At 38.8% G+C, this 24,185-nt stretch overlaps 1 protein-coding gene and 1 non-coding gene across 2 annotated transcripts; both read right to left on the bottom strand.

Moving 5' to 3' along the window:
• Positions 1-2,694: 2,694 nt before the first annotated feature.
• LOC141591895 (uncharacterized) lies at positions 2,695-9,455 on the bottom strand. Its single transcript, XM_074412388.1, has 5 exons — positions 9,140-9,455; positions 6,039-7,268; positions 4,201-4,344; positions 3,903-4,083; positions 2,695-2,917 (listed from the first exon to the last, which is right to left on the bottom strand). The coding sequence occupies exons 1-5, from the start codon at positions 9,404-9,406 to the stop codon at positions 2,736-2,738; spliced, it is 2,004 nt and encodes a 667-aa protein (XP_074268489.1). The 5' UTR covers positions 9,407-9,455; the 3' UTR covers positions 2,695-2,735.
• Positions 9,456-15,034: 5,579 nt separating this feature from the next.
• On the bottom strand, positions 15,035-15,141 carry LOC141593343 (small nucleolar RNA R71). Its single transcript, XR_012521433.1, has one exon. It is a non-coding gene; the product is annotated as a small nucleolar RNA R71 (small nucleolar RNA).
• Between the last annotated feature and the right edge of the window lie 9,044 nt (positions 15,142-24,185).

Raw genomic sequence — 24,185 nt, 5'->3', positions numbered from 1 at the left:
ACCCTCGTCATAACGCCGAGTCGCCGACGACTACCCTGCCACTACCAATTCGACGACCACCACCACCAACCACTATTTCAACAACCAAAAAAACAAAACCCTAAGTCTAAAAATTCCCGTAAAAAAAACAATTCACGTAATCGATTGAAAGATTAGTAATAAAATTGTTGAAAAAACGGTATAATTACCCGCCATATGTGCGAATTAAGATCCATAGTCGTAGAATTATTGAAGAATTGGTTAGGGTTTGAGAGGAGAGAAAGGGGAAATTTTTTTAATTTTTTTTTTGGATGAGGGTAGGACCGGAATGATAGAGTAAAATGTGCGGGATTTAGCAATTACGTATAAAGGATAACTCTAACAGCATAAAAAATAAGAAATAAAGGAAATAAAGGTTACTAACTAATTGCTAATTTAGTACGTGGAGTAAAATAAGGAATGAAACCATTTATTATCCTTTCTCATTTGCTTTGACAAATTATTATTATCTTAAACGATTATTTATTCCATTATTATACATTATACAATTATACATTATACAATTATACATATCTCTCTAAATATACATATACATATCACTATAATTATTATACATTATACAATTTTACATATCTTTCTAAATATACATATCACTATAATTTACTAAACTCTAAAATAACATGTGCGATATCCTCCCTAAAATATAGCTAATCAGTCAACCCTACGTTATAAAATTCGCATTCAACCACAGACATTTTCAACCATCTCCATTGTTCATAATTTTCAACAACCGAGAATTTTTTTAACAATTTCGCTATGGCCCTTAACTGCACTTCCGTCGCCATACGATTGGCAAGGAGGATGATGATGATGATGATGATGATGGAGGTAGAAGATGATGGATTGAGATGATTTTTTTTTTTTTTTCTAATTGCTGATCTATATCGGTTGAGATGATTGAGGAGATAGAATGAGATGGAATTAGGTGAGCTTTTTGGGGTCTCAATTAGTCGCTTGAGGTAATGTAGTAGCGATAAGTTCGAATGATAAATAGGTGCGGCTTTGTAATTGGACCCGGTTTTATACAGTAAAGCGATTCATTTTGTTAAAAAAACTATTGTATAATGTAGTAGATGGGCGGTCGTTTAAAAAAAATGGATTGTCTCAATGTCAAACTGTCGCACGCAATAATTATTTTATCCTATATGAACATTTTTAGTAAATATAATCAAATTTAAGTTTTTTACCCAACATTTTGTTTATATTTTTATTAACCGAGTCTTCTAACATTCTGTAATACAAAATTTTTATTGTACGACTATTTTACATATTTTAAAATGATATTATAGGTAATTAAATATATACTAATTTTATTGTATGTATTGATCATACTACTGAACACAATAATTCTAAAAGCAGACCCGTAAATTAAGAACTCATGAGTTTTGTGTTGGTATTAGTTGAGTAAAATTTTGTCATGTCTTACCTTCTAGGCAAAAGTAGACCTGCTCACCGTGGCGGGTGAGCTCGGCTTGACTGTCACACCAATTTTCGCCAGTCCGAGTAGCCCGCGCGCTAGCTCGGAACAACTCACCTTTAGCTCGAGCCCATTAAAAAAGCAGAAAAAGAATCATCTAGCTTTGGTCACGGCCCGAGCATAAGTGGACCTGGCAAGCAGGCCAATCAGGCCGGTTCATTTCGAGCCGGGCTATTTCGGATTCTGGTCATTTTCGGGTCTACTATTATCAAGTTATTTGTGGATAATAATCATTTTGCAACAATAAAAATTTGGGTCGGGTTGGGTCAAATGCGGGTCTTAAATACAAGTGTTGGGTTCGGATTAGGTTCTTCGAGTCAGGTCATTCGGGTCGGGTCAATTTTGCCAAATTTAGGCATAAGAGAACCTAGCCCAATCCACCCCTTCCTTATACCAAATTTATAAGTCCTACCAAATTTTTTGAGCAAAAGTCAGATCTTGAAACTTGCATTAATATTGCTCTACAAAATATGGAGTAATCGGTTTGCATGATGGGTTATAAATTACAGAAATTTTAATTATAATATAGTTGTGACTCCCCAAAAAAATGAATAATTCACCACCCTCCATCCAGGATCATGGATGAGAGCTCTAGTTGCAAGCACAAAGCACAATGTGAAACTTCTTGTTCAACATTATCTAGTTTCAAGCACAATGTGCCTCCATTGCAACAGCCGCTCAGAATAAATGGCCGAGATGCTCGAAACAAACAGCAAAAGAGTAAGGGGCAAATGGATCATCTTCCTGACATATAGCCGTGTAAGAGCAAAATTATGTCTTCTGATTAATCCAAAGGACATTGAGCTCCGACCAAGTAATGGCTAGCATAATTACATCAACCATTCTTGCACCCAAGTTCATAGGCCTTAACGAGTGGCAAATGAGGGCCAATATAATGATGATGGCATGATGCAGTACAAACTATTACACTCCACTGTTTCAGTTGTACTTTACAGCTACCGCTTGAAAAGGCGACAGAGCACAAGATGAGAAGATACAACACGTCCATTCAAAGTGAGGGTTAGCCAAAAGCGATTTAAATTGAAAACCTTCCCTATTCTATTTTATCTACTAAGAAAGCACAAAAAATTACAGCAAAAAAAAAATAAAAAATAAAAAAAAATAAACCTTTCTTCCAAAAAGGCAAAGAAAAGTGTTAAACAAAAGAGCAAAGATAAAGGAAGTGGTTAACTAACTAGTAACCATGGGTGAACCCTAGCTATGTAAAGTAATACTGATAAACTATAGCCGATAAAGCAATAACTGAAACCTTGAAAATTAGCTTAGCCCTGCTTGATGATGAAGAGGTCGAGGGGTTTTCATCCTCCTCCACTGGATTTCCGCGTAATCTCGAAAGCAACTTTCGCAAAAGCAGATGAATCCTACCCCCCTTCAATTTGGCTGCAATCACAATCAGTAAAAACAACGGAGATTGTTAGTAGTAGTACAACTTCTACAAGTAAAGCAAGTGGAGTAAAACATTGAGAACATGAATCATCGACAGAAAAATCTCAATGAATGTCACCCGGAGAAATTGTGCATGCAAAAAAACGCAATCTACTTCATGTTCCAACTTGTATAATGGCATCGTATGGGGCTGAGTTTATACTTTACTACAACTCAATGACAGCCATGGTATCAAATTTGGCTTGCGAGATCATATTGTGACTGAGTTATAAAGGTTTCAAAATTTACCAAGGTCGCATTTTGGGACTGTACTGCCCTCATAAAAGTCAGGAAGGGCCGAGATCAAGTCGCGACAACCAAATCAAAGAAAAAATCTGAACCGAGACTTGATATCATGGTCATAGGCTAGTAGCTACCTAGGGAGTTACTAAAGTGACATGGAATTTTGATGGGCAAAAAGCACAAAGAATTCACAGAAAGTTAATCCTTCACAAAATAAAGTCAATCCTACCACTCCCTATCAAATCATCAGAAGAATCACACGTAAAATGTTCAACATTGTAGATTCAAACGAAGATTTTTTAAGTTCCCTTTTCATAGTTCCCTTGGTATCTAATGTAATACTCCGTATCATTTTATGAGCAACATAAAATGTAAATGTATGTCGTAAATTATCTGTCAGCTTGCTAGATAAAATTGGACTTCGACACTGCATAGTTACTGTGCCCTACAAGCTAAAAAAGAATGCCCACTGACAAATTGGCGTCACTTGCATCAAAGTCCATTAGTTGTGTATTATTAAAGGATATGCACTAACATTATTTTTTGGCATACCATTCACTCTAGTACCTCTATGACGGCCAAAAACGTTTGGCCCAAACTGAAAGGACCAAGGAAAACCTAACACCTAGTAAGTAAAATGTTATTCCAAATCTTCCAGGACTCGAAAACAAGAAATGCCTAACAGGCAGTATATTACCTTTTTGTTTCAACAATCTTTCTTCCTCATTAGCACGATGTCTCAGTACATTCAGCACTGATCCAAAATATAGAGCAAATACTGTACATGTTATTGTTAAGACATTGTAGGGCATGCTGAAATCAGGGGTAGTTAATGGCACGAGCAGTACTTCCGTATAAGCAACTGCTGGAATTAATGTCTGAAATCAAACGAAACCATTAAATAATGGAAAAAGATACTCCTATATTTCATTAAATGAAAATGTGAAGTGAAAGAAGAGTTGGAAAAGAAAGACGATGGTAGCAAAATGACTAACCCGCATTTTTGACAATAAAGGAGGCAACTCCGAATCAGCAGCAACACTTAAACTTGAATGGAAATTAGGAAAGCTGATTACAGCTGAAGGAATGTCGAATCCTTGATTAGCATCTGGTGGATATTCATCTATGTGAAGAAATCCCTGAAATCAAATAATAACATTTTGAATAATCGGAAATCAATTCCACGGCATAAAATCAGAAGATTAGATAACATGCTACATCTAGGGCTGACAGACAAACGACAGTTGCTGACATGCTATTCAGTACTTTAGCTTCTGGCTCACTGAACTCCTTATAGAAAATCTAAAATTGCTTGATATCAAAAAACAGAGATCACAGTTTCTGTGACTGAAAATTTTCCTGTCCCTTAGTAAGATTAGTGTAAGGTTATCCAACGGCTTGATAGCCGAGGACGACAAAAGTATGTATTTGAAAGGTATGTCATATGTTCACTATGAAGCAATGTCCAGACACAAAAAAACTATAGTGGTTGAAGTACCTTTCAAACAAGGAAAAAAAACTAGAACTTTCCAAAATTTATAGAGATAATTATGCAGTTCATATGAATGGGCTATACATAGATCTGACTGATTTCAGGCCAACATATGCAGACAAGGTCACTAGGAGAGAGGAAGGAGAGATGAAAACACTTTCCTAAAGGAGTGGAACTTGTGCCCTCAACAAGTTCTCCACTAAGGCAGGCATTGTTTTGTAAGTGCTATCATCTTTTGAAAAGACTTCTTAGAAAAACAGAGCACCTTTGAATCTGAGATGAATGGGGGGAAGAAGAACAAATATCACCTATAAATATCTTGCCGTACTTTTCCTAACCAATTAGACGAAGCCAGCATATATTCCAGATATTTCCAATCATAAACATATTAGGATAGTTACGTGCTTTAAAGTTCAAAGGCTGTAGCTCCTCTATCGAGCAAAGCACACAACACAAAATGTTCAAGATCTTATTACTCCATATTTTTTTTGGATCACTCAGATTCTTTTCTGAAAAGTGAGAAGTCACCGACCTTTGTCTAAAAGCAACCTTTGCTCATATGAAAATATATTGTTTTTCATCCGCCAGAAAAGAAAACTCTTTGCACGGAAAGCAGAACTCTAGCACAATGTTACTTGAAAAAAATGTCTATGTTCCTTACTTGCTCAAGATCAAGACTAGGGGCCCTTTAAAACAAACCCCATTTCTCGACAACATAAACAGTTTCTTAAACTGCAATCTTGCAATGAGGAAATTGACAAGTGGTTGTAGCTTAGCACTCCATGTGACACAAGAGAAACATGAAGTAAATAAGGCATATGACCTGCTAAAAGTAATCAGTAAAAGCTATTAATTTGACATTTAACATTGGATGCATGGCCTACTGTCAAGACACTACTTCGGAGTTCCGAGTTCCGACACAATATGATGCTTCGACATTTTATCTTAGACCCAAAACATGAATATTTTCTCAAACAGTAGTATCTGACACTCCAAATCACAGTAAATGTGAGAATGATTGGCAACAATTACCTATTTATCTCTAAGAAAACTTGCCAAAGCTATACGATTTGACGATCCCATTACAAGACAAATAAGTTAATAGCAGTTCCTCTCCCTAAACTTGTTTTATTATCAGTATTAACTCATATCTCAAGGTTAGAAATTAGAAGAGAGGTGCGGGGAAAAGCTGATGACACCTTACAGAATTATGTGCCAGGAACTTGGTCCACGTTGACTTTGATGTTCGCTTTAGCTTCTTTAAAGCCATTGATGGGAAATTATGCAAGTTTTATTTCACCATCCAAGTTAACATAATATAGAAGGAAATTTGAGGCATACCTTATCAAAATCCAAAGAAAGTGTAGCTGACTTCATCTGGCACGAGAATTTCAATGCCAACTCCAGTGACCCAGGGGAAACCTTGTCTTCTGAAGGCGAAACCCGCAACTTCTCAATGATAATAGCAGCAGGTTGGATTTCTCCGTCAACAAACACCCGTAATGTATGATAGTAAACCTTAACATACCAAGGAACTACTTGGAAGACGTTGACACGCAAGATACAATTATCTTCTGACATATCAGTACCCTGCGCACTTTGGATGTTACCAACTGACTTTAGAGTGATGACAATTGCACCTCTTTCATTCCCACTTCCCATCAAGAATCTATTAGCAAGTAATGGTGCTTGAGAACACGACCAAACCACAGGAAGCTTCCAAGTTAGAGCAAAGTCAAATGGCTTATCATCAACATGATTTTCAATGAAGAATAGATATAAAATAGATGGCTCCTCTGTTGGTAAGTTGCCGACTTCTGTAATTATCTTATCAGGGGAAGAAGACAACTCAAACACAGCATTTGTAACAATACTTGCAGATCCAGCATCATCACGATGTATGCCCTTATCTTTCAGTACGTAGACTAGATCTCTGTCAAGTTGCAGGTACATATTGCTGGATTTAGCAAGTACGCATCTTTTATTGACCGTCCTCCCGAATATAGAGCTAAAGGACCAATCTGGTTGTTTAGCAGAACTCTTGACCCCTTGACTTTGGGGTTTGAGAACGACAGTGAGGGTTTGATCAAGTTGAATTTCGGAACTAAAATCATCTGAACTGAAACCACTTGATACCAAGTGCAATCTCTGAGAATGATAAAATCCACGATAAATAGACGGCCTATCCATCAGTTCAGAAAGACCAGCTTTATCACGGCACGGCAGTAACTTTAGCCATGGGGTCAGGTTCTCTGTGCAAACAGCTTCACGGGGCAATGTACCATATCTTAAGTAGCCCGAAGATGCCCGAAAACCCCATTCAGGAGCAGAATAAGAAGTTGAAGACTCTAGGAAGTTAATAGAAGCACAAAATAGACCAGAAAGAGTGTGAGTCAAATTTTTCCACAGAACATCAACCTGAGATGGTGAAGCATCAAAAATGGCCCACAATTCAACCCCAGGAGGCTTTGCATTCTTACTCGAAATGGGATCAAATCCACCCCAGCGTTCATAGTTCCATCTACCTTGAGTGAAAGACAGCTCCAATTCCTTGATACGAAATTTGTGGACCTAGTTGAGCACCACACTTACATTACTCCGAAGATAAAATACAATCACCGCCAGTCAGAAATACAAGCTAGGCCTCAGACTTTTTTACTAACATAGAATTTTAAACAAAAGAACATAACAAGAAGCAAAGAAAGTTACACCTTATACAACTTCAAAAATCTATGAGATCAGCCAAAGGAAGGGTGAAGTAATCTCTTGCACCTTTACAGCTCTTGTGATTAAAATTTAAAAGCCTGAAGTTGAGCAGCGTTTAAAATTAATCATCACGCATTGTATTTCCAGACTAAAGAGGTATATTAGTTTACTATAAACTTTACTCAAAGAAAATCTGACCGAGAATCACAGAGTTTATTGCGAAATGTAAGGAGTGTACTTTTATGGTACTACAACATGTATCATATTGAGCATATGTCTTGAGAGTAGCATATCAAGGGCATGAGTATCATCACAACGCCAAACGAGAATATGATATCAAGGGCATGAGTATCATCACAACGCCAAACGAGAATATAACATCATATGGAAATGAAACACGCAAAGCCGAATTTTAACAATTTTGGGACACTAGAACACCTTATGGCACTCAACTATTCTAAATTTCTACTTCAACTTAATTAAAAGGGCGCCCTCTAACATACTCATCGTTCCCCAAATCCCAGCTGAATAAATATTTTAATAAGGTTAGGAAATTAATCATTTACACATCATTAGAGTCATTTACTTGCACCGCTAAGGCACCAACCGGCCACTCATTGTAATACTTCAATGGATCAGGAAGTTCCAAGAAGAATCAAACACAGAAATTCATGATATTTAATAGGTATTCAAAGCATGCCACACATCCGGAGCACTTAGTAACTCTTCCCTATTAACTAACAACTAACCTTAATAGTGATGAAACCAAGGTTTTACGGATGGTAGTATAATCGACAATTTTAGTAGATACACAGACTACAGTGAACAACCAATGAAACTATCTCTTTAGGATTTCCAGCCTATTCTTACACATTCAAAGAAATAGAACTTAGCCTATCCTAAAACGGAAATTTGACACAAATAGGCTGGACAATGACCTTCTTAATCCTGATATTTTGCCATTTGATTAACATAAACATCCCCGAAAAAAGCAAGTTACTCCCTCCGTTCCGGTCATTTGTTGTCCTTTTCCATATTGGGGTGTCTCAGTGAGTTGTTGTCCTTCTATTTTAAGAATGAACTTGATGAACAATTTGATCATTCACACTCAATTTGTTCCAATTGTCATTTAGTAATTGGCCCCTTCCTCTTTCCTTGGTCTTTGTGCCAAAACCAAAGGACAACAATTGACCGGGAAGGAGGGAGTATTTAGTAACTTCATTGCTAGCACTAAAATGCTCATTCAAATTTATACGAAACCACTTAACTACAATTAGACAAATGAACTGGAACTACTATTGATCGATCCTCGAAAACAATAGCTCCACTCCACACAATCAGCAAGTGCATAACTACTACTAAAATGTTCAAACAAACTAAAAAACAACCGCTTCATTACAATCAATAATATTGCGCGGAATATTATTGCTACAACTAAAACGCTCACACAAATTCAAAAATAGCCACATAGGTACAGTTTATTGATTGAACAATTAAGCTAAAGGTCCACAAATTACTGAATTGCCTACTCCGCGAAAAAAAAAAAATCATTTCGATACGGTCCAGCGATTCAGCCAAAATCACAATTGATCAACACTAATTAACACAAAATAGCTTAGCAATTGAGCTCAATCTACACTTGAATCGATCAATTACCAAAAAATTGGACAAAACAACGAATCAATAATACAATTACATAACATAAATCGAATAGGGCGAAGAATAGTGTAACTTACAAGCTGGAAGATAGACTTAGGAAAGAGATGGAGATGAGAACCGCCATTAAAGGAAGAAGAAATATTGACAGTTGATTCGAAGTTGAAATGCGCTAATACTTTTCGATCTGGTAAGGGTTTTAATAGCAGTTCTTCGTTGAACTCTTCTCTCTGCTGATGTTGTTGTTGTTCGTTGTTAGCGGATAATATGGCGGGAAAGATGAAGAACAAGAAGAAGAGAAGGAAGTATATGAATAAGAGAGAGAAAATGGAGTTTCTGTCCGCCATTGATGAATGCTTCGGAGATGTCACGAATTTCAAACCATGAGTAGTTTTGTGTGATTTTGTGTGTTACGTCAAAGAGGAAGAAAAACGAAGGCTGGGAATGAAGGGTAAAAATGACTTCTCCGAATTTTAAACTTGTCAATAAATTTTGGGATTTTACTGTTTCACGTACGATTTTACTGTTTCACGTACATCTTGTCATTACCTTTTCATCTAATGCCCTCCCCTTCAATCACAAACATACTCAAATTAACCCTCGCCTCTATTTTTTTTTTTTCCAAAAAACAAATAAATCTAATTGCTCAAAAAATCTAATTCATAACGAAATAAATTAAGCTAATGAAGAGAATGTCGAGAGAAGAAAAGAAAAGGAAAGAAAAAAAAAATATTGTAGCTTTTGGCCCTATTTGGTAAACAACGGATTAATTTCAGTAAAAGCAGATTATAAATAGCAGATTATAAATAACAATTTTATCAGAAAGTTTGAATAGCATATTATAATTAGCAGAATTAATTTGAGTGTTTGATAATTGACAGATTACGATTAGTAGATTGTTACTTTTCTTGTAAAATGGAGAAAAATTTCCTATTTTACAATATGCTAACCAATACTCTATGTTGGGGTAAACAACATATTGTAAAAACAACATATTGACCCCAAATATGTTGTTTTAATATGCTGTTTACCAAACACTAAAATTAATATATTGATTGATCAAACATGCTAAAACCCTTAAATATGCTAAAAATTGGTCAATATGCTATTCACCAAACAACGCCTTTGTTCCAAGCCATGGCATAATAAAAAAATAGATTAATTCCACAAAAAATTCTAAAAAAATTGATTCTTCTTCCATGAATAAGTTTGGTTTACTTGATACTAATAGTGGTGTAGATTTCTCGCTATCACCACTTAAGTTGGATGAATTAAATGATATCTTAGAGGAGGACGATGAAGAGATCATTGAGGGAGGTTTGGCATGAGGTTCCCGGAAGGGGAAGTCGCAGATGGATCAAGAGGCCCCTCAATCTTCTTTTGGTAAGCATGTGCTTAAACTAATCACGGCTGATGTAGATGGTAAAATCGCAGCGTCTAATCGATAATTAGTGAAACGTGTCTTCGCAAAACTCAAAAATTGATTTTAAAATAAAATATTCTCAAAACATTTTCAAAATACCTGGAATGTCTTCTGCACGTCGGAAGTGTCGAAATAACATTAATTAGAGTCAAAACCGACTACGGACCCAAAACCGACTCAAAATTCGAAACCCAAGTCGAAAATTCAAAACACCCGCCCAAAAACGTCAACATCAAACACCCAACACGAAATGTCGAAAGACAAATCACAAAAAACAAAGACAAAACAAATGAAAACAAAAGATTGGAAAAAAAACGTGAAGAAAAATCCTAAGTAAAAAGGACAGGACACTGATCTTGCATAGCAGCACTCACGCCTCAATAGGCCCTTATCCTTAACCTCCGAGCATTTTCAACTACCAAAAACAACCCCAGATACTTCGCGAACACACTCGCGCCGCAATTACACCTCGCTGCGACCCTCGCGCCTCAATCAGCCCCCTACTAAAAAAACACAAAAAGAACCGACCTACACCCAAGCACTTCTCTACAAATACCCAAACTTGTGCTCCATTTTAGGGCACATGAGAGTTTGTCCCCTCTTTTCTCCCTTAAACTTCTATACTCTTAAATAAAAAACTGACACGTGTTTGGACCTACGGATCCAAAACTCGAGCCTTACACATTGTTTAGTACCGTCGACCTGCATTAAACAACTTGTCCGACCGACTTGATCAACTACACTTCACCCTCAATCTAAAACCACTCTTTTTCTTACGAAAGTTTGATTTTTAAAATCGAGTTTTTCCGACTTGCAAGAACACTCTTTGTCGATTTCTCATTAGCATCAAACATGTAAGTTTGAGGGTGTAATTATCTCACTTTTCTTTAATACTTACATTTTTCCTTACATAAACAATGTGAATGAAGCATAACTAGTTTTTGAACCCGTGCAATGCACGGATAGTAACCGAAATATTATTAAAAGTAAAAAAAAATATGTATTTTTTTATTTAGTAAATAACTAAATTTTAGAAAAATTTACTTTGCCTACTTTAATTATACAGTTTTGATAAGTTTATGTTGCTTAATTTTGTTTGAATTACTTTGCTTTTTTTTTTTCCGGTTTTTGTAACTTATAAGAGGTGATATATGAAAAGTGAATGTAAAATTATTGTAGATTTTTAAACTATTTATTTACGCAATATACATTTAATTTTTCTCATTGTTGTACGTTTTTTTTAATCATATTACCCCCTTGTTTGTTCTCCTTTCATTTCTCTACATTATTCTCTCTCATTTTGCACTCTCACCCACTATCGCCTGGATGTCTAGAAGTAACATTCGACATCACTAACTAACTACCTCAAGATTCACCAGTAGACCCTCCACCGTAGTGTGTGGTGATCTGATGTGCGCTTATTTTGTACCGTTTTTCCCCTTTTTCCCAATACATTTTGTCCCTAATCTAGACGATTTTGACCTCTTTAGCTTGCATGTTATACACTTAGTCCCGTTCTACGAGTCTTATGTCTCTCCTTGCAGGTTTTGAGCCCGAGAGGACTAAAGGAGCTAGCAAAGAACCTCACAAAGCGAGCATGGGGAAGAAGGTTGAAGGAAATTAAAGAAGGACTCCCGGCTAGACCTGGCAAAACGGGTCACTCGGGTCGGGTACGGGTCGGGTCAGTTTGGGTCGGGTCATTTCGGGTCTGTCATATATTTCGGGTCGGGTTGGGTTGGGTCGGGTCACTTCGGGTTTCGGGTCAATTTCAGGTGACCTGTCGTCGGGTCATTTCGGGTCGGGTCATTTTCGGGTATAGGTCATTTTGGGTCAGGTTGCTTTTGAGTTAATGGCTAAGCAGGATTCGTGAAGGGGGTGAATTCGCCAAGACAATCAATGTAGCTGGCTTATGTAGTAGAAATTTGCTGGGATTGCCCATTAGACAGACAGACAGAGTCAGATTAAAGTAAGATAGATAATGACCTGGCTCAGCAAGCATCAAAAGCGGCACCTTCAACGTCTGCAAGCACTGGCGCATCTCTTTCCTCTTCGAGCTATAAATAGCCTCGACTACTCCGCCTTCGTCCCCAAAGGCTTTGACTGGTACTGGTTCTAGTGACTCTTCCTCGGGCTCAGGTTCTAGTGACTCTTCCTCGGGCTCGGGTGGTACGAGTCTTAGTCAAGTTAATATTATTTTGATTAAGAAATACTATTTTGAAAATTTAACTATTTATTAGGGATTATTGTAACCAATGAAACTTTATTTTGATATATATAGTATTAATAAGAGTTAGTACTAGTCGTTTCGGGTCATTTCGGGTCACTTCAAGTCATTTGGGATCAGGTTAGTTATGAGTCGGGTTTTTTCGAATTGGGTCACCTCGGGTCGGTCAACATTGGGTCAGATAATGTTCGGGTCGGGTCTGGGTCAGGTCGGATCAATTCGGGTTTCGGGTCATTTTCGGATCTCGGGTGAATCTTTTCGTGTCGAGTCATTCGGGTCTGACCCATTTTGCCAGGTCTACTCCCGGCCGGTCCACCGGCTGAGAGCCCCCCAGGAGCCGGTCTATGGCTGGCAGCCGGTCAGCCGGCCCAGCATAGCTGCTATTCCAGAAATCACGAGAAAATGCAGGGATTTCCCAGCCGGTCCAGGGCCGGCGGCCGGTCAGCCGGCCCAAGATCAGCGGCCGCCGGCCGGTCAGCCGGCCCAGACTCCTTTTTCCGCATTTCCAATTTCTTGTAATTTTTGACCTAAACCATTGTAAACTATAAATACCCCTTCCCTCATTTCATTCGAGACATTACCCTAGATCTAGAATTCTCTCTAAATTTATGCAACTTCCTTAAGCAAAGTCTTAATATTTCCTTAATCAAACCTTAATTATCTACTTAATTAGCATAGATCTACTTAGTCTCATTAGTTTACTCTTGAGTATTTGGGTTGTAATTGAAGAAGATTAAAAGATTTCTTCCGTTATTAATACAAGACTCAACCTTTCTTCATTGTTGGTATAATTACTTCTCTTGTTAAGTTTATTTATCAATTATTTACATTTCTAATTACATCGATCTTTATTGTTGTTTCAACTATTATCATGTTTACCATCATGTTTATTTGCTTCCTTTCAATTGTTTACATTTGCTCTTCGAGTATGTGTGAGTAGTGACCCCTAGGGTTTAGGGGGGAACCTAAGTAAGGATTAAGGGATGAATATGGTGTGTTAATGTTGGTAATTGGGTAAATTATTTGGTTTTTGTTAACATGCATAGAAGGTGTTTGTAGGAATGTGTGAATGAAAGTTCATGTTTTTCTCCATTTTATGCTTAGTGTCTTGTAGAACGAAAGTTTACATAAATGCTTGATAACGTGTTTACATCAAATTTGGATGCTTTGTGAGAGCTTTGTATCCATGTTTAGAAAAGTGTAAGAAATTAACTTTCTTGACCAATAATACTCATTACCCTTCAATACCGATTCTTACCTTAGCTTGCTTAGGGGAACCCGACAACCCTAATTTTTAATCAATAGTTTACATCTTATCATCTTACCTTGCTTGTTTTAACTGCTTAGTTTTAGCTCAATCGATTTCGTCTCCCTCTTTTTATTAGACCAAACTTAGACTCGAACGTACCTTGTGTAAGCCCACACCATCCTCGTGGATTTCGACCCCTTTTATACTACTTAATTGGGCTAGTTTTTAATCCGGAAACGACGACAATTCTGCTTATCAAAATGGCACCCTTGCCGAGGATGGAGTTAGATTATACCTAGTTTGTAAAAGGTCTTAACTTTAGTCTTAGTTTATTTGTTTGTTTGTTTAAGTAGTTGTGTGCTTCTTGTAGAGTGTGTGATTTTTATCTTACCCTATTGTGCAAAAGCACTAGGAGTCTTACGGTTTGTCAAGTTGCATGCCTAGGAGGAATCATCAAGCTTTGCTCTTTGACTCCGACCTCGAAAGGTTTTTTAGAGCCTTAAGAAATAGGACAATTGTAAGGGTTAGAACCTCTTCTCAAGCTACTTTGAACCAAGCAAATTCACCCATCCAACCTCTCATTGAAGACACACCACTACAACAACCAAACAACATCATTGATTCTCCACTAGAAAACCCATTTTACAATCTCCAAATCCCAAATACACCACCTCAAACACCACCTCCATACATACCAATTCCACAACCACAAATGGCGGCTTTACACGACAACAACCACCCAAACCATAATGATGCTTGTAATCCGATTTAACTTTGGCACCTTGGCCCCAAACAACTTCGAAATGCATCCGGCTTAAGTTGGCTTCATTGAAAAGGATAGTTTCGGTGGGCATATCGATGAAGATGCTCATGCCCATCTAAGGAAGTTCAAAAACAAGGTTGTTATGATGAAACGGAACGGGGTGTCTGAGGACACATTGCGATTGATGTTGTTTCCCTTTTCCCTCCGAGATAAAGCGGATCGTTAGTTGAATGTGTATGCTCCGAACACATTTACTACATGGGATGCCTTAGCCAAGGCTTTCCTAGCCAAGTATTACCCATCATCTAAAACCGCCATGCTCCAAAACGAAATTCACACCTTCCAACAAGAGGATGGAGAGTCCTTTGGGGAGGCATGAGATAGGTATCAAGACTTAATCGCGAGTTGTCCTCGCCATGGGATCCCGGCGTGGTACATAACCCAAACTTTCTTTCAAACCTTGTTACCGCGAACTAAGGAAATGGTGAATGCCTCCACGGGGGGAGGATTCGACCATTTAGGGGATGGAAGGGTCGACCCTTATAAAAAATATGGTCGATTCAGAAGCTAACTATGGTTCGAGTGGTAACGCGTTGAGAAGAAATAACCACTATCCTAAAGAGAACTCTTCTAGTTCATATGCCGAGACCAATGCCAAACTTGACCTCCTCACCAAGAAGCTTGAGCAAATACAAAGAAGTCAAGTGCATCAATCTAGTGCCTCCCATGGTCCACCCATGGAGGAGGTAATCCCAAATTCTTCTTGTGAATTATGTGGGAGAAATGGTCACACTTTCGATGTGTGTGCCAACAACAACAATAATGTGGGGGCATGAAGACAATATTTAAGATGTTAATGCTTTTTAAAGCTACAACAACAATGTGAGGCCACCACGACCACCCTACAACAGCCCAAACTCCAATTTCTATCATCTGGGTTTGAAGAATCACCCAAACTTTAGCTACAAGAGTACTAATGTTCAAAACCCGCAACACCTCCAACCACAATTGCCCAACATCAATCCACCCGGGTTTTCTCAACTTAGAGGTGGATACTGTATGGGTAAAAATACCCTCTCATTCTCACCATGACGTGGCAACTCCCAATTGGATAAAATAAAGGCACACGGATCAATAACAAGGCAGCATGCTGCTAGACGTAAGGAAGAACAAGAGGGGATGAACCTAGACATTCAAGTGATAAAAAGGCCATGTTTGAATTAAGTAACAAGTAGCCAGCAGGAACGTTGAAGTGGTCAGCAGGAACATTGCAGTGATCAGCAAAAGCTTTGACAAAGTCAGTAACCACTTCCTATTTCATAGGAAGTGGAGCGTATGGTTGAGCATATGTAGGGAGCATGTGCGGCAATTCAAAGGAGGAATATAAAAGAGCAACGAACATCAGATTCAAGAGCATTCATCATTGACTCCACTCGAAGAAATATCATTCACCACCTGCAACAATTAATATCATTAACACACTTAGAAATTTATACATCGTTCGTATCATTTGTACTTAGTCATTTGGAGATCACTGCTGTACCTCCTGATCGTTGCTAGGTTCACCCTCGAATACTATTACTACTAGTGGATCATTGGTGGGACCAACAAATTGTGGCAATGGAAGAAGAGTGTAGTGCTCTTCTTCTCAACAAGATGCCACATAAACTTGGTGACCCGGGGAGCTTTTCAATTCCTTGTGTGGTTGGTGGTGTCCCAATATCAAGGGCTCTATGTGATTTGGGAGCAAATGTGAGTGTTCTTCCTCTAAAGGTTGCAAGGAAAATTGGCATTCGAAATCTTGACCCCATTACTATGACTCTCCAATTGGCGGATAGGTTCATCAAGCGCCCTTTGAGGGTACTTGAGGACATACCCGTTAAAGTTGGAAAGTATTTAATCCCGGCTGACTTTGTAGTCCTTGACATCCCGGAGGATATCGATACCCCCATCATCCTAGGTAGACCATTCTTGGCTATCGGAGGAGTGCTAATCAATGTGAGAGATGGGCGGCTAACCTTCCGGATGGAGGGAGACAAAGTTGAATTTAATCTTCCAAATCTTGTGAAAGGACCAAAGTTGACCAAGCGTGTACAATTGAAGTAATTGATGAAGTAATTGAAGAGGTGGCTTGGGAAGAGTCGGAGATGGAAGAAACCTTCCAAATCTCCCTTCATGATGAAGTAATGGAGGAAGAACATGAGGTTGATGAGGAGCTCTTGAAGAAAGTTGAGGGATTTCTCCCTCCAAAGGTACAACTCAAAACCCTTCCTCCCTCACTTAACTATGCTTTTTTAGGTGAGGGAGAGACTTATCTGGTGATTATTAATGCTAATCTTAGTAAGGACCAAGAACAAAAACTCCTAAAGGTTCTCAAACCTCACAAGGCCACTTTAGGATATAGCATTGATGACATCAAAGGATTGAGTCCAAATTTGTGTATGCATCACATAAACCTTGAAGAAGGGAGCCGGCCATCGGTTGAGGGTCAACGGAGGTTGAACCCCAAAATGGCCGAGGTAGTCAAGAATTAAGTCTTGAAACTACTTGAGGCGGGGATCATCTATGAAATCACCGATAGTAAGTGGGTGAGCCTCGTCCATGTGGTTCCCAAAAAGGGTGGAGTGACTATGGTGGAGAAATTGGACGGAACTTGTGTGCCTACACGAGCGGTTACCGGGCAGCGTATGTGTATAGATTACCGAAAATTGAACTCCGCGACCCTTAAAGAACATTTCCCCATCCCTTTTATCGATCAAATGTTTGAAAGGTTGTCGGGGCACGCGTATTATTGTTTTTTGGATGGATATTCCGGGTTCTTTCAAGTTCCAATACACCCGAAAAACCAATAAAAAACAACTTTCACGTGTCCCAATGGTGTTTATGCTTACTGTAGGATGCCTTTCGGGTTGTCTAATGCACCCGGCACCTTTCAAAGGTGCATGATGGCTATCTTTACGAATTTTCTTGAAAAATGCATAGAAGTCTTCATGGATGACTTTAGTGTCCACGAAGACTCATTTGATCATGAATTGATTAACCTCTTTAATGTCTTGAGACGGTTTGAGGAGCACAACTTAGTCCTCAATTGGGAAAAATGCTACTTTATGGTGGAAGAGGGAGCTGTGCTTTGCCAAATTTTCTCCAAGAGAGGGATTCAGGTTGATGGTGCTAAAATTTCGGTCATAGAAAACTTGTCATCTCCCAGGAATGTGAAAGGGGTGAGGAGTTTTCTAGGACATGCCGGCTTTTATAGGCGAATCATAAAGTATTTTTCAAAGATAGCAAAACCATTGACCTTAATCCTTCTCAAAGACGCCCCCTTTGTATTTGATGATGTTTGCCTTGAGTCTTTTGGTAGGTTAAAGCTTGCTCTCACCACGGCTCCAATCATCTGGGCTCCGGATTGGAGCCTTCCCTTTGAAGTTATGTGTGATGCTTCGGATTTTGCCGTGGGAGCGGTTCTCGGACAAGTGGTTGACAAGAAACACCATGTCATCTAATATTAAAGCAAGACTTTAGACCAAGCTCAATGCAACTACTCAACTACGGAAAAAGAGATGCTTACAATTGTCCATACAATCGAGAAGTTTAGGCAATACCTTGTGGGATCCAAGGTGGTGGTTTACACCGACCACACCGCCTTGAGGCAACTAATGGTGAAGAAGGATGCTAAGCCAAGGCTCTTGTGATGGGTTCTATTTCTTCAAGAATTCGATCTAGAGATAAGAGATAAAGCCGGGGCCGAAAATGTGGTGGCCGATCATTTGTCAAGGCTTATGGTGGAAGACCATGGAATAATTAATAAGAGTGGACCAATAGATAAATGGTTAAGAGAAGATTCATTGATGGAAGTGAGTATCAAGGCGCAATGGTTTGCGAATTTGGCAAATATGTGGTTAGTGGTTTTATTCCCGATGAAATGGAAGCTAGGGAAAGGAGGAAGTTGAATCATGATGCAAAGAGATATTTTTGGGAAGATCCTCACTTATTCCGGAAGTGTGGGGATGGTATATGTTCGGAAGATGTGTGCCAAAAGAAGAAGGACTTGAGATTGTTGATAGGCTACAAAACTCGGCCTACGGTGGACACTTGGACACTTCAAGAACAATTGACAAAGTGTTGCAAGGCAGGTTTTATTGGCCTTCAATGTTTAAAGACATTCATATGGTGGTGAAGTCTTGTGATTCATGCCAAAGGACCAAAAATATCGGGAAATGAAATGAGATGCCACTAACTAACATCTTGGAGATCGAGCTTTTCGATTGTTGGGGTATAGACTTTATGGGACCTTTTCCAAACTCTTGCAGAAATGAGTACATCCTAGTGGCGGTGGACTACTTGTCCAAGTGGATTGAGGCGGTGGCTTCACCGACAAATGATAGCAAGGTTGTGAAGAAACTCTTCAAAGGAACAATTTTCATAAGGTTTGGAATCCTAAGAGTAGTGATAAGTGATGGTGGGTCTCATTTTCGTAAGAGCACATTCAAGGCTTTGCTAGAAGAACATGGAGTGCAGAACAAAACCGCCCTTGCCTACCACCCTCAAACGAGTGGGCAAGTGGAGGTTTCTAACCGCCAAATCAAAGCTATTTTGGAGAAAGTGACCAATAAGAGTCGCAAGGATTGGTCTCAAAAGTTACCGGACGTATTACGGGCCTTGAGAATGGCATTAAAGACACCTCTTGGCACCAAACCCTACAAACTTGTCTATGGAAAAGCTTGCCACTTGCCAGTGGAGCTAGAACATAAGGCATGGTAGGCTTTGAAGGAAATGAACTTTAACTTCAATGCGGCCGGGGAGATACGGTTTCACCAAATGAATGAGCTTGAAGAGTTGAGGATGGAAGCTTATGAAAGTTCTAGGATCTACAAGGAACGAATCAAGAAATGGTGATGAGTCATAATTATATACATATTTATGCCTCCCCTTAATGGCTTTTGATACGATTTCGTGCTAAATTATATTAAATACATGCCTTTTATGTTAGAACGTTGATACTTCTGCCTTTTGATGTTTAATGCAAAAATGATAAATTTGAGGAGCAAAGGAATGAAATGGGCATCGCGGAGTAGGCATGGAGGAATACACGAAACATGGCACGGGAATCCATAAGAATAAAGGAAGAGAAGTAAAGAAGAAAATACGAAGAAAAGAGCTGAAGACAAGTGATTCCTCGATCAACTGAGCATGGGCTCGATCGAGGAAGTGGTGACTCGATCGAGTAGCCCAAGGCTCGATCGAGGAACCAAGTGTTTCTATTATTTCCGCAAATTTCCTTAACCTAGTTTATTTTACGTCTAAATTTCCGTAGGTTTAGCATAGTTAATCTAAAACTCTCTCAACTACTTTTAGTTTAGTTTAGTTTCATTATTATTGTTCGGATCTAAGCTCGTTCTTCATTACTACGGTATTATTATTAATATTTCCTCAATTATTTTTTAATTCATTATTTATCTTTATTATTGTTCATCTTGTTCTTAATTATGCTTTCTTATATCGTTATTATTGTTATTGTTTACTAGTATGAGTAGCTAAACTTACCATCTAGGGTGAAGGGGAATCTAGGTTATTAAAAGGGGATTAATATTGATGAATTGATAGTTAAAATTGCTTATTGGTTGTTGTTCATGTTATTGTTCTTCATCTAGTAGATTAATTACTGGCCAGGATTAATTAACTAGTATAACGAATTGAGACTTTCACCGACTGGGTTAGAATCAATATAGGCTACGATAACTGAATAGAGATAATTTAATGATAGCGATTGCGTGTTAAATTAGATCTAAAGGAATATTGAATCGACCGATCATATAACCTTTGTAATACCCGTCCTTTTAGGGACCCGTTGAATGACGTTGACCGACCTTGGATGCATGTCTTGACCTTCGGATACCTTATGAACGATGCCTTGTCAGGGTATGAGCGTGGGTTTGTGTAAGACTCGATCTAGCTGAGGCTACTTGATCGAGTAGCTTGGGAACTTGATCGAGTAGGGGTCACTCGATCGAGTAACGGGTTTGCAACGGGGAATTATAAATCGTGTTTTGTGAGATTGCAAATCGTTTCCGCACTTCATTTTCTAAACCTAGATGCCATCACTCTTCCTTCTCCTTCTCCTTCACCATAGTCCTTGCCTTGAGATCCTTGAGGGTGCCTACACCATGGGATGAGATGCTTGACTCGGATAGCATAGGTATGTCATCGTCATCATCGTTGTCGCTGCTGTTTTCAGTTAGGGTTGTGGTAGTAGTAATAGATGATTGTACTGGTTGTATAGGTATATTGCTTGGTTGATTGATATCACATGGTCGGGCGTAGAATCAATGCGGTTGGCTAAAGGTAGGTTCCCCTACACATTACTGTTGATTGTCTAGAGTGTCTTTGATGTGGTTTGGTTGTAGTGTCGGTATGGTTGATTGATTGTGGTAATTTGGTTGGTGTTGTGTTGTTTCGTTTATCGTTGTTGTGATGCAGCTGACTGTGTTTGGTTGTCTTTGGTTTTCGAGGTGTGTCCTCGGCTGAGTAGGAGTCACTTGCGGGAGTGGCTTCTGTGGACGCGGGCCCACGGGGGCGAAAAGCGAGCAAGCTTTTATTGTGCATTTGTGGAGTCGCCACCAATTTATTGTGGAAAATTGGAAACCGTTCGAATACCTCATGCCATGTCAAGACACAAAGTAGTGATATGAACACCAAGAACGCGTTACCCTTAGCATTATAGGTCTAGAATGACTCTCGTGGATGCCAATGAACACGAATGTTCACAGAGATCTGGAGTAAGGGGTGAGGGTACGTATTAGGAAGCTCTTTTGATTGAACACCTAATCCCGCCCGCCTCGATAGCGGCCTCTACTAATGGTTGGGGAAATTGTCTATACTCGATATGTTGTCGGTTTATATGCATGCAATGCAACATTCATCAGATTAATCCTAACATGTGAGAATTAATACTAAGTCGGTTATCACGTAATTTAACATGCAATTGAGTCGAAGTAGAAATTTAATGTTGATTACATGTGAGAGCATACAAACAATACGATAAAAGAAATACAATAATAAATATACTAAAGAAAATTACAATAATTACATCAGGATTAATTGATTTATGTCGAAATTAGGTGATAATACGATTGCATTTAAAACGGATAATTTTAGAAAAGAAAGAATAAATAAATAAACAAACAGAAATTAGGTGATAATACGATTAATAGTAAATTAAATAGGTAAATTAATAAACTAGGTCAAGGCGAAACGGAGTTCGTAGACGAACTCAACCAGAACAAAGCGCAGTGAGCCGCGTCCTTTGGAAGAGGCGCAGCAGACGCCGCGTCTGCTTCGAGCTCGCCTCCGGCTCAGTCCGAATTGCAAATCGTTAATATTCATTGGTGATTTTAATGCTTGATTATATTATTTGACTCGGATAGAAGTGGTTTAACAGATTATTTACATGTGATTGAGGTCATAAAAACGATAAAACATGGATAAAAACTAATTAGAACGAATTATTTTCAAGATTAATAAGGTTAATTACAAATACAAATTAAACAAACTAAATAAATTAAACAAATTAATTAGGTTAAAGACGAATTAATGATGGTGACGATGAATAACAGATGAAAATATATCAAAGATGAATTCCAGAGACTCAACATGGATGAATCGAACCTCTAAAAATCCGAATTGATTTAAATGACGAAAATCCGCAAATATGGATTATAAGGGATTTAAGTCGGGATGTTAATGATGATAAGTTATTAATGAATTACAGGTTAAAATTATCATATTAGAATTATTGTGTTGAAAGAAACATGAACAACTGAAAGCAAAATAAAACAAACAGACGAACAAAAGACGAAGGAAGAAGAAAGGAAGCAGGAACTGCGGCAGCCTCAGAAAGAGGCGAAGCAGGTGCTGCGTCCCTTCGAAGAGGCGCAGCAGGTGCTGCGTCCCTTCAAAGAGGCGCAGCAGGTGCTGCGTCCTTTCTTGACGTTTGTCTCCTGTTAATCCGTAAAAAGGGTTTGAAACAAGGTTTTATAAATCGGTTTTAAGCGTATTTTCGACATAAATCTTACAATAATGATTACAAAAATAAAGAACAATAATTAAAAGAGAAGGATTTACACCCTCAGACTTACATGTTTGATGAAACGAGATGAACTAAGTTAACGTTTAGTGATGCTCGACTCGAATGTACGATGAAAGTGCCCTCTTAGAGGAATTAAATAGATTGATTAAGTTGATTGATTGTGGAGTTGGTCAAATTGGTCGGTCATGCAAAACGAGGCTGGTAATCAGAAAGATCCGAGCTTACGTGGTCGAAAGTTCAAGCACGTAGACGCCAAAAAGTAAGAACGTGGTCTTAGACTGCAAAGGGAGAGAAGAATGGCGGACACTCGCGTGAGAAATATGTGAGACCGAAGTTCTCTATTTATACTAATCACACGACGGAAATTAGGTTTTCGGAGAAACTTTGGAAGTGAATCTCGAAAAGATACGAAAAATACGCAGAAAAGGACTGAGGAAGAGGCGCAGCAAGCACTGTGTCTCTTGGAAGAGGCGCAACACCTATTGCGTCTTTTCCTCAGTGGTTTCCTCCTGCAGAAGAAAGATTTCCGTGTTTCTATTATGGAATAGCGGATTAATCTTATTTTCCTTAATATTTTATATGATAATTTCTTGATATATTTTACCAAAGATTAAAAGATTGGAAAATATGGAATAGAAATATCCGGAACATTCTGACTCGGCATTTTAAAACGGTTATTAGAAAATGAAGACGGTTTTTGACCCGGTCTCCAAATGTACTCTAATTACTGTCAAAATGATCGTATCGGCGCGTAGACGACGACTATGAGGTAGACACAAGTGTTTGAGCGATCACTTGACGATAAACTTACGAACTGTCACATATCGTTCCGTGTACCAAACATGCGGCCCAATCATCACCGGGTGGTTTGCGGGAGGTGCAGAAATGAGGTATCTACAGCTTTACGCCCGTATTTCGCCCTCTGTGGAACCCGCCACGGGAAGGGATGTGCACGTTAAGGGACATGGGTTTATCGCTCGGTATGATGAGCGGGGATTTGGTGGGTACAGCTGCGGTCCCCCACTGGTAGGGTTGGTCCAGTGGACAGTCGGTGACGGAGATTGGTTGGAGGATTTATGTGTGTGTTATTGTGTTTGCGTTGTGTCTATGGTGGTATGTCTGTTTCCTCAGTTACTGACCTTGTGTGGTTTGTCTTGTTGTTTGTTTCTGTTGTGTCTGCTGTGATCCCTTATGGTGAGTAGTCAGTCCTAGAGGGTTATGATTTGGATGATAGCTGAGTGTTTGGCGGGATGAGTCTTCCATGAGTCACGACTGAAGTAGTTCACATAATAGATGGTGCCTTTGAGTTACATCCTTTGTATATCTTAGTTTTGTTGAACATTTGTAAAATAACTTAATTGTTCTTTTATCAACATTTGAT

Source organism: Silene latifolia, chromosome 7 (assembly GCF_048544455.1).
Source record: "Silene latifolia isolate original U9 population chromosome 7, ASM4854445v1, whole genome shotgun sequence".
Taxonomy (NCBI): Eukaryota; Viridiplantae; Streptophyta; class Magnoliopsida; order Caryophyllales; family Caryophyllaceae; genus Silene; species Silene latifolia.
Note: the sequence above shows the minus strand (reverse complement) of the source record. Positions and strands in the feature narration are given on the sequence as shown.